General features: G+C 37.5%; 1 protein-coding gene across 2 annotated transcripts in view; it reads left to right on the top strand.

Annotated features, from left to right (window-relative positions):
• The window catches only part of PRKG1 (protein kinase cGMP-dependent 1), a 1324229-nt gene that overhangs the window by 1262145 nt on the left and 50056 nt on the right, over nt 1–12028 (top strand). For both annotated transcript variants that reach the window (XM_065922836.1, XM_065922835.1), the window contains exon 10: nt 6394–6490. In XM_065922836.1, coding sequence (XP_065778908.1) covers nt 6394–6490 — 97 coding nt within the window. The remainder of the gene's footprint in view (nt 1–6393; nt 6491–12028) is intronic.

Raw genomic sequence — 12028 nt, 5'->3', positions numbered from 1 at the left:
TATGTAGAACTATTTCATGGCTAGAGTACTTAAAAAAAAAAAGAATTTTCTGAAAAAAAAAAAAAAAAACCCACAATTTTGAAAGTACAGAAAGCAAACTAATGTTATCTCAAATTCCCTGAAGAAGAGATTACACTTTCTGGAGAAAATTGACATAGTGAAATACTTTATATTCATTAAGTTACTTTTTTTAAAATTAATTAATTTATTTATTTTACTTTACAACATTGTATTGGTTTTGCCATACAATGACATGAATCTGCCATGAGTGTACATGTGTTCCCCATCCTGAACCCCCTTCCACCTCCCTCCCCATCCCGTCCCTCTGGGTCATCCCAGTGCACCAGCCCCGAGCATCCTGTATCATGCATCGAACCTGGACTGGCGGTTCGTTTCACATATGATAATTTGCATGTTTCAATGCCATTCTCCCATATCATCCCACCCTTACCCTCTCCCACGGAGTCCAAAAGACTGTTCAATACATCTGTGTCAAACTACTTTCAAACGTTTTATTTCTTCAAGTTTTTGCCACTACTGCTAAGAGACAGTGACTATACCTATATGCTTTACAGCCAGACAAATTAAAAATCATTTCTTTTTGTTTAGAAGTACATGAATAGGGTTTCTAATGTTTGAAGTCCCCCCCCAAAAAAACTTATAGTAATAATAGATCTTTATAAAAATGTTATTTGAAAGACATTATTTCAACAGGAAATAACCTCCCTATTAAACTTTAAAAAATAAAATAGTTAACAGTTTTCTAATGAAGTCAGAAAATTCTGCTTTTAAAGTTAAACAATGTGACTTTCAAATAAAACAATTAATAAGAGATGACTGATGACTTGCTTATAGATTTAAGAAGAACTATCCATTTTTCTTTTAGTGACTAAGCTTATTTAATTCCAAACATGTTAGAATCAAGGGAATAGGACATGTAGTAACTAGGTTCATATTCACAAAATGTTAATGTAGCACAATGAGGTGATAGTCCCAGTAGTTTAAACCCAAATCACATTGTGTTAAATAAGTATTATGGTCCAGTTTTCAATTCTGTTTTCTCTGTATATACAGTTAATGTCTGGCTGAATTTGTATTTACTCTTCAAGATCTAAAAATTAATGCACCAAGTTTTATTAAATCAAGAATTATTACTGCCTAAAATCCTATGTACCAAAGTGTTTATTCAGTAGATGGCCAACATCATAGCTTGCATGTGTCCTAGACCAGGTATATATTTGTCCTTAAGGCTAACTGTTGAAGAGTTCTTACCTCCTTTAACTATTTCTGTAAATATTTGTTTTAGGTATTAATGTTCTTTGATCACATAAAAAGTGAAAGGATTCCTAGGTGTTCATCTGAACATTTAAGTAAGCTAGGGTTCTGACTATATCTATACAACTCCTCCCTATTTACGTAAGTGTATATTGATACTTTTACAAAGGCCTAAATGCTGAGGAATTCATGACTTGGAAGTACTAAATCACCGACAGAGCCAGAATCACAAGTCATGAGCTTCAGTTTGTAGGCTAGGATGTGCTCTTGCATTATTTTTAAGTTTAGCATAGATATTGTCTGATTGAATCTCATCTTACCTATTAAAAGTTGTAGAGTAAAAAACTTAGTCATAGATGAGAGTTCATGTTATTTACTGAAACATTTTATAGATTCCCCCAAAGTCTGATAAAACTAAACTCAATAGGAAATAAAAATATACCCAAGAGAAGATAACACAGGCAAGCAGTGGTGACTGATCTACATGTGGGTTAAAATATACTAGGATTCTGTTTGATTTTCCTTGGAGACACTTAAGAGTAGACTTCTGAAACAGATTTAAATTATAGATTTTGCTAGAGTAAATAGGGCCACACTAGCCTTTTGTTTCACTTTCTTTTAGTTACTGGCTTTTGTATCCCATCTGGATGTCCCTTTGGATTCTTGGACCTTACTTTGAAAATACACCTACTATTGTTTGCTTTGTAAATTAACACTGAGCAATTTCTGCTATTGCACTATCAACATGAAGATAAAATTTTAAGTTTCATACATTTTATACTGGTTTGTACTTTGTATTCAATATTAAGAAGAGGAGTTTGCTTCTTAATAATAGTGGTCAGTCATAGAACTCAATTCTGTTATCTTGAAATGATGACAGAGTTGATTCATAGACCTATGGCAACAGCAAGAAAAAATTGTGAATAATAAAGGACATCTGAATCTTACTCTTGATTTGTGCAAGCTGGTGATATCGGAAGAGATGTGGTTTTGAATAGAGAAAGATAGGTTAAGATTATTCTAGTATTATTTTTGTTTCTAGACTTTGAATATGTGTCTGGGTCTCATCATCTTTACACCTGCAACTTTACATTTTCATTGCTTTTAGAACTTACTTTGGTAATTGAGGAGAAATGAAAAGAGAAGGTGAAAATGCAGGCAACTTTGTTTCTAGCAGTTCTTACAAGTTCCATATGTCACTATTTAAAGAGTACTCTGTACAGATTAGTGATTGTGGATTCTGATCATCAAAGCACCAGGTCAATCATATTGTCAGGCATGTTTAAGAAATGATATATTATCTATTTCACCCCACACACTTATTCTCTTGTTGTAGTTATTTTCATGTTGTTAACCTATTTTGAGGGTTTATAAGCTCCTTGAATTCACAGAGTATGTCAGTGTTTGCACTTTTAAGGAAGAGAATCCATTGCTCTCACCCTGTGTTAAATAAGTTAATGAATACACTTGTATTCATTTGTTCATTCAATACAGTTGACCCTTGAACAATATGAGTGTGAACTGTGAGGATCCACTGATCTGCAGATTTTTTTTCAGTGGTAAATACTACATGATGCACTTGGTTGAACCAGCAGATGTGGAGCTGTAGATACAGGAAAACTGTGGTTAGGGAAGGTCCACTATTAATTATACATGAGTTTCTGATTGTTGGAGCGTCAGCACTCCTAACCTTTGCACTGTTCAAGGGTCAACTGTAAATAATAGTATTATTTTTAAAAATATGTACCTCTAAGTTAAGGAACACTAGAATATATACTTCATACTTCTTGCTAGATCTTAAGCAACCAAATATCAGGAATTGTACGACCTCTTGTTGTTCAGTTGCTCAGTTGTGCCTGTTTACTACCCCATAGACTGCAGCACACTAGGCCTCCCTGTCCTTCACTAGCTCCCTGAATTTGCTCAAACTCATGTCCATCAAGTCAATGATGCCATCAACCATCTCATCCTCTGTCATCCCCTTCTCCTCCTGCCCTCAGTCTTTCTGAGCATCAGGGTCTTTTCCAATGAGCCGGCTCTTTGCATCAGGTAGCCAAAGTATTGGAGTTTCAGCTTCAGTCCTTCCAAGGAATATTCAGGTTTGCCTTACTGATATGTATTTATGAGAGGGAACTGTCCCTCTCATAAGCACTTTTGCATAGATGGACTTTAGATCTGAGTGAATCTGGGCCTAATTCCTTGGACCTGGTAGGCTGCAGTAGTAAGTAAGCTATGAACTCGTGCTCCACATTTACGTCCTTTAGACAAAAGATGTTTTATAGGACAAGAGCCCTTTACCTAATCAACTTATTTTGTCTCCTTTGTCATTCAAAATCATCAACTGCAAGGACTGTAAAACATAACTGATGTATTCAAATTATTTTCAAATAATTTCTAAGTAACAAGAAAGAATGAAAATATTCCTCCACGTTATGAGCTGGAGTGGTTAGACACCTAAAGAAGCTAAATCATCTCTAGTTTGACTTTTTTACAAAGGTCTCTTCAGATGGTGATTTCCATGTGAAAAAACAGTTATTTATTCAAAGAGGAATGGTGTACAGAGTCTCCATGATGAAGAGACTTCCTGAAGAGTAACCTTAAAGAGGAAAAAAAAGATGAAATACTAAGCAACAACGTTTCCTTGCTTGGAAAAGAAAATTCTCTGACTGTTCTTGTATTCTTTGTCTTCCCCCAAAATCATGACCTGAGGCCAGTAGGAACAGAATGGAGAATTAAGTGCATAATTACCAAATTGCCCCTTTAAAAGGTATTTCACCAACCACTACAAAAAGTCACCCAACTAAAGGAAGTATTTTAAAAATTCACCTAGGAATAATAGCAAAGTAATTAGCAAAGTTTTGCATTCTATATATGTCTTTCTTTATCAATGTATTTTTTTTAAAAACTGTGTTAGCCTTTACAAAGCTCTTGTTCATTCCTATGGTTCTAGGACAACAGGGGTAGGAATCAAGACCAAGTGATAAGAGTCCCCAATACTCTTTCCATGAATTCATCACACTCCAGACTCATTGGAAAACTACTGATTTTCTTGGATCAGTTTAATCCAACCCAGAATTCTCTGGCTTCTGGAACCTCCTGAGACTTTCAGAGGGGTTAGCACTATTGTTCTCAACCCTAAACTGTTCATCAGAATCACCCAGAGATTCATTCAGGGAGCTGTAAAAGTGTATAAATAATGTGATACTTCTTCCAGACATTGCTGATTCACTTGACCTGTGGTGGGACCCCTATTAAGTGCTTTCTAAAAGATGCTCAGGAAGTTCTGGTGTGCAGCAAATAGCTGAAGATGACTTATTTGGATATTTCCAGACTAATTTTACAGAGCTCAAACATAAAGATGTGGGTAGGGGTGGTGGGCATTTCAAGAGCTGTAAGTAATAACACCATATTGTAAATATATAAAATGGTGTCAGAATAGTCTGAAACACTTTGCTCCCTTAGTATCTGAGATTTCTAAATCCAGCAAGCACATGGGATATTATTCAAAAACAATGTCATTAAGAATTTGACTGCCAGGAAATGCTTGAACACATACAAACTCTCACTGGGTCTGATCCCAACAGATGTCCCTTTTAGACACCTGTTGGAGTGAACTGTGCCACTGACCCTTTAAATGGGATGGAGTTTTAATTTTCCAAAAGCAGGGACCCAGTTGGAATGCTAGAAATGCACATTTGTTGCTTATGTTCCATTCTAGTAAACCATCTCCTGAAGTATTATGTCAATCTCTTGATTGTGTAGTTAATAAGTCTACAAATAGCATTCAGATTGACTAGCAGTCTTATTTATAGAGGTGTACTGGAAGGAGTTGATTTCCCATAATCAGCTAATAAGGAGAAGCAATGTTATTTTTACTTTCTCATGAGTCTTTCAAGAATTGATGTGTGAAAAAACAGAACTGTCCTCATAAACTGGAAACTGTTGAAAGCTCACCTAGAAAGCTATTTCACATTTCTTCCAAGTGGGGAGTCTGAATTTGTGTTTGATTATAATGGAATAGCTAACATGTTAGCACAGCTTAACACCAAACCTGCCTGTGGATGAGTCTTTCCAAAGCCCGACATAAACAAGCTGTGTTAGTATCATTATTTCAGGCACGTTCATCATGTCTATCTATAGCATACTACTGAATCAGGTACTGCCTGGTTGAAGGTCATGGATTACACATAGCTATTCAAATACTTTATTTTTGAGACAGCTGAATTACTCCCTGACCTGACTTTAGTGAGTGGGAGGATCATCTTTTTGCCTTCCTGCCCTTTCTAAAAATAGTAGGGCCTTTTAACAAGGAGATATTTTAAGCAGCTCATATTCACTTGTCTCATCAGGAGACACTTATTTTGGCCACTTGCATGTGTCCAATTTGCCTGTCCGAAGAGTTAGACTTTTGAAAGCTAGTCTGTGCTCCTCCATACCACTCATATAAGAAACTGGCAAGCCTAAAGACACTGGGATTACTAGCTGAGAGTCAGTGGGTAATCACAAACGAAGGGAAGACACTTTTTAGGAATGTGAATATGCTTCTGAAACCATCCATTTCAGATATTTCCACATCAGTCCTCAGCTTTTTGGATCTGTTTTCCTAAAACCTGGCTGTGACTGCACTCCAGAGACCTCAATGATCTTGCCGCTTTTAATAATTATTAATAGGAGCCACTGCCAGCCTGTGGATAAGGGAACCTAATGAGAAACTGCCATCCAAAACCTGAACGGCAAAAAAAAAACCAAGCAAAACCAAACAATCCAAAACAAAACCAAAAGAGAACAACACAAACAATCTGTGCTCATAAGAAGACGCGTAGAAAAACACCAAGATGTAACTTTGATTTGATAACTGGATTTATCAGTCACGTGACTGGCATGCAGTGGGTACTTTGTATTTTTCTACTTTGAAAAAACAAGCTCAAATCTAGGTTATTCTGCACAACTGGGACCAAAAAAAAAATTATGAGTGTGAGAAAACGCAGACTCTAAAGGCGAGATGGAATTTAAGCAGGTAAACCCTGTTTCACAGTCATGTCATTCCGGTACAGTTGTACGTGGTACTCGTGTTTGCACCTCTAAGAAATTTCCATTTTTTCGCATCAAAAACTCCAGATATGAAGCTGAAGCTGCTTTCTTCGCCAACCTGAAGCTGTCTGATTTCAACATCATTGACACCCTTGGAGTTGGAGGTTTCGGACGAGTAGAACTGGTAGGTAATCATTCTTTAAATGCTTTTGAAAGTACTGTCTTCTTTTTTAAATTTTTTTCTCCTAAAGATTCTTTTTTCTTCTCTATCTAATCATTCATTACTCTTGTTCCTAAATCCGTACCAATATTTTCATATCAGCATGTCAGAGTTTTCAACAAAGTGAACTATATTATGTACTCATTAAACAAAAAATAAACATCAATTTCCTTTTTAGAAAACTTCTTCATAATAAATGAAAGGTAAACACATATACTTAATGAGGAGTCATAGACTCCAGCTGACTTTCTATGATCTTTATTTACTTCCTAAGTTCTGAGCAGTGCTCACTAACTTAATTATGCACTCTGTAATCATAATAATTAAAATATAAATTTATGTATATATAAATGGACATGAGGTATATTTACATGTAGTATATACCTATGCATATAACATAATTATTCTCACCACTGCTTTAAAAATTAAGTAAATGGTATAGTTAATCTGTGATTCTGTAGTTTAAGTACCTATTGAGATTACAGTACATATATACATAACTGTATTAGATAATATGGTTTGAATATTTTATATTCACACACATTTCTATTTTATGTACACACAGAGCTAAGTGTTAAGATGAAGAAGAAATTTTGATACAAGTTTATACATTAAACATTGCATCAGTGTGGAGTAAACCAAATGAAAGCATGTTCTATTGTGTCTGTTTAAAATATAAATTTAAAAACTGACACATTGCAACAAAAACTAGAAAAAAATGTATTCTAGTTGCTGCATTCCAGACTGTGTAGATAAAACCATATTTGAGAATTTGATTAATGTCCACCTCTCCTGAACATGGAGGAGTCCCTGATATTAGACACCAGTACAGTATGTTAGGAACTCCCTGAGACTGTGTACAGTTCAGTAAATAGTTACTGTTGCCATCAGATGACAGGAGAAATCCCCTTCCATAAAAGCAGTTTGACCCAGTGCTATTTTTTATGTTTGTCCATTTGTGCCACAGTAGGGATTTTTGAGTTGGATAGGCACAACTATGTTATTTACCTAAATATTAGACAAGAAGTGTTTAGAGACATAAGGTATTGCATTGAACTTGCATTATGCTTCTCTTAACACTGGCTGGAGGTACTACAGTAAAACTGCTTCTGACTTCACTCCTGACTTCATACTGTGCCTCTGGGGATCAAATATTTTCAGTTATAGGAGTAAAAATCAAGTCAGGGCCTAGGAAAAAAGCCTCTTTCTTTTCTGAACCCTGCTAAATTAATGCAATCTTAGATTTATTTTTCAAAAATATTGATTTTGTGATGAAATATAACTTCATATAGCTGGTAAAGACTTAATGACAGTGTTATACATGAACATCTTTGCACCGGGGAGTGTTGGGACATAGAGCATAGAACATAACGCTCCTAATCATGAAGTGTTTATTGTCTGGTGTGTTTGTTTATATTGTTCTTTGTGTCTAAACCCCTCTCTCTATGAAACAGCATAAAGGACAGAATCTCCTTGATATTAATTTTATGACTATTATAGTTTCTTCAATATTATTTTTTAACAACAAAAGAGCTGTTGACCATAAAATATCAACATGATAACTGCGGTCTCCTAAGAGGTCTGATAACTTCAAACTGGGAGCCTTTGAGTTACCAGTGAGATCTTTTATGAAATACAAGAATTTACTTAGGATTTTTGAAATATTAGAAATCACTTAAAGACACTGAAACCCCTTCAAGCTGCATAATCAAATGCCAAGCTGATAGTGGGAAACTTCTAGAAAATTCCCTCAAAAATGTGAGGAGACACAAACAACCACCCAGCTAAGGAAGGTTTAAAGTGGACAGCTGGTAAGGAACCACCTGTCAATGCAGGAGACTCAAGAGACACAAGTTCAATCCCTGGGTCAGGAAGATCCCCTGGAGATTGAAATGGCAACCCACCTCCAGTAATTTTGCCTGGAATATCCCATAGACAGAGGAGCCTGTCCATGGGGCTACAGTTGGCTACGGCCCCCAGAGAGGCTACAGTCCACAGGGTAGCAGAGAGTCGGTCAGGACTGAACACACATGCACGTCCACACAAAGTAGACATATTAAAGGTACTGCAGTTTAAAAAGAAAAAATTTATATGTATTTGTATGCAGGTGCATGGTTGAGTACATACCTATTCATAATCTTCATCCGAGGAGGGAAATCGGAAGTAGTTCACCCTTTCTTCTCATGGATATTATATTTCACACTTTTACACAAATGTTTGTAGACTAATGGAAATCATACAGGTTATAAGTAGGTATAAGGTATAACTAGCACATCCCAGGTAGAAGGGTATGTCCTTAACCTTTGAAGTGACATCATCTTGTGTGATCTTGCACTTCCCAGAACAAGTGGGATAATCCAACTATCCAAGTTATCTTCACTGTTCAATGTAGACTAGCCATTTCAGTGATGACTATTACCCTAGAATCCACTACCCCAGTTCTTTCCACTTACTAACTATCCTATAATATTAATTACTGGGTATGAAAAATATTCTTCTCTGTGATGATTCATTTTTACATGTATTTGGTGATTCCAAAATTAGGAGCTTGACCTCAACACTTTGACTGCAGTTACACGTACTGTTGTCATAGCTGATAGGGAATCACGGTGAGGACACTGGTGATCAACCCAGGAGACAGTAGTGTCCCATGAGAGTAGGACTCACACCCTTTATAGGTAGGAGGCAGGTTTAGATAGAGCCCAGTTCTGTTGTGATTACAGAATTTTCCCCTTAACTCCTCTCTGCAAATGGTGCATGTGAGATATTTCTGTTGATTTTATAGAGTGCTGTTTTTACGCAGTATATCCTTCACATGAACTCATTTTATATATGTATACAGTGTAATGCACATGTTACTGAACCACGAAAGACACTGGGATTCTTGGCCTCCAGAGGAGAAGAATTCAATCTGGGACTAGAGACGAGGCTTGATCACTCAGAGCTTTTGTGTAATAGCGTTTTATTAAAGTATAAAGGGATAGAGAAAGCTTCTGACATAGACATCAGAAGGGGGCAGAAAGTGTGCCCCCTTGCTAGTGTTAGCAATGGAGTTATATACTTTTTAACTACTTATTACAGTGAATCAAAAGAATGTCTGGAGGTTGTAAAGACCTCACTAGACCCACTCCCATAATTTACATTTTAAGATAACAGGATTAGCCAGAAGGTTTTTTCCAGAGACTGTCCTCAAGCAGGGTACATTATTGTTATATAAGCCTAAGGAATGTAGAGAGAGAAAAAGTTTGTCCTTTCCTCCTCCTTGAGAATTCCAGACCCTTCTCTCCTTGGGGACACCCAGACTTCTTATCAACCTGCCTAGGAATTGGCTCTCTCATTCCCCCCTTTTCTTTTAGGAGAATTATGTTGCCAAGGGAAAGGGGCATCATTTTCGTTCCATAACTACTTCCTGCTGTTTAGGGGCATGGTCCCTAAATTGTTGAGGTAACATATTCTCCTAACCCTCATATTGAGGGTCTCTGATCCACGGTATCCAAGTAATAGTTGGAGGAGATTGTGGCACTCGTAGGAGCTTGGACAACCATTTGTAACTTAAAAGCTTTTAGACGGTTAGAAAACCTCATTATACAGTTACAGATGTAAGGCAAAATAGTCATTTAACCAAGTTAAAATCAAAATGAAAAGTCACATTATGCCCATAGTTACATCAGTCCATCTTAGGATTGTTAGATGTCATCACAGAGTTGAAGAAAGTCCTTTCCTTGAAGTGGAGAAACCCACCATGGGAAGTCTTCCACTTGAGGCGGGGAGTGCTCTGCAGACCCAGCAATTAGACCGATTGTGGAATGTGGGGTAGGAATGAGCCAGGACAGGAAGGCGTTGTCTTGAGGGGCAAACGGCAGACTCAGGATTTTTGGAGTCAGCAGAAGTAGACTCACAAAGATTATCAGGCCCATCTGAAAAGTACAAAGTCAGAGCTTAGAAAGTAAAGACATAAAATGACGTCTGTTTGTTTTTGGTCAGGGTGCCACCTCTTAACTCGGGTATGATGCACCCACAAATCAATCCCTGGAACTTTGACAACTGTGGGAGAAGAAAGAATAACCTGGTAAGGGCCTTCCCAGAGGGGCTCGAGACGTTGGCCCCCAGGTCCCAATGTTTTTATGAGGACCTCGGTTCCTGGCTCAAATAGAGGCTTGCTTGACTCAGAAGCTGGGTCAGCAGTCACCTCCTGGAATTCCTTTAATGCCTGTTGAAAAGCTGAGAGCTGAGTTACATAATTAGTTAATTCCACGGCTTTAGGAAAACTTTTCCATTGAGCATTTTCAGGAATTAGTAATCGTCCATCCGCGGACTGTAACCATCCTTTTATCAGCAATCTTTGCTCCCCTTTTCTCATATCTCTTGAATTCTTCCTCAGTATATTGTGGTTTTCCCTGTTGCACAGGACCGGTCCAGATCAAGGGTGTCTGCAGTGAAGGGGTTTCAGTAAAGCACTGCTTTACTGGCTTGACAGTCAGTCAGCTGATTACCTTTGGCTACTTTACCCCCATCCCTGCTGTGCTCTTTGCAATGCATAACAGCTACTTCTTTAGGACAATATACAGCAGCTAAAAGTCTCCTGATCTCTCTGAAATGCTTAATCGGTTCTCCTGTTGCCGTTTTAAACTGTCTTTCTTTCCATATAGCACCATGAGCATGTAAAGTCAAATAAGCATACTTAGAATCAGTGTAGATATCTACTAGCTGCCTTTCGCTTAACTCTAGAGCTCAGGTCAGAGCCACAAGCTCTGCTAACTGAGCACTGATCCCCTGGGAGAGGGATTTTGCTTCTAAAACCTGTTCAGCCATCACCATGGCATAACCTGCTTTACACTTTCCATCCCAAACAAAAGAACTGCCATCTGTAAATATTTCCATTTCAGGATTTTCTAATGGGGTATCCATTAGATCTTCCTGAGCTGCATAAAGTTAGAAACTGGGAACAATCATGATCAGGTGTTTCATTTTCCGTCTCAGGAAGGAAAGTGGCAGGATTTAAATTTCCACATACTTAAACTTTCTTATTGGTCCTTCTAACAACAATGACTGATATTTAAGAAGCCTACTGTTTGTCATTCAAGTATTAACCTTAGAGTTTAAGATTCCACTCACATTATGAGAAGTCAGTAGGGTAAGATTTCATCCATTCCTTAACCTCGGGCTTCAGTGGATACTGCTTCTTATGTGGAAATAAGTGTGGGTCTTTGAGCTTGACAACTACAGGAATAGCATTTTGTGCTTGACCCACAGATTTTCCATCAGCCCATCTAGGATTGGCATTTTGTTCAATTAAAGGGAGAGAAAGGGAGGGCTCCATATCCATGAAAATAGAGGAATGGACCTTGCTCAGTATATCCCTCCCCGAAAGGGGGGAGGAAGACTCTGGCACGATCAGAAACTCATGTGAAAATAGCAGGGTCCCAGTTACAGCTTAAAGAACAATCTTTTGGCTCATCCAGACAGTCCCACTACAGAAGCAGATTGGGAAGAAAGTGGGCC

Source organism: Muntiacus reevesi, chromosome 2 (genome assembly GCF_963930625.1).
Source record: "Muntiacus reevesi chromosome 2, mMunRee1.1, whole genome shotgun sequence".
NCBI classification, from domain to species: Eukaryota; Metazoa; Chordata; class Mammalia; order Artiodactyla; family Cervidae; genus Muntiacus; species Muntiacus reevesi.
Note: the sequence above shows the minus strand (reverse complement) of the source record. Positions and strands in the feature narration are given on the sequence as shown.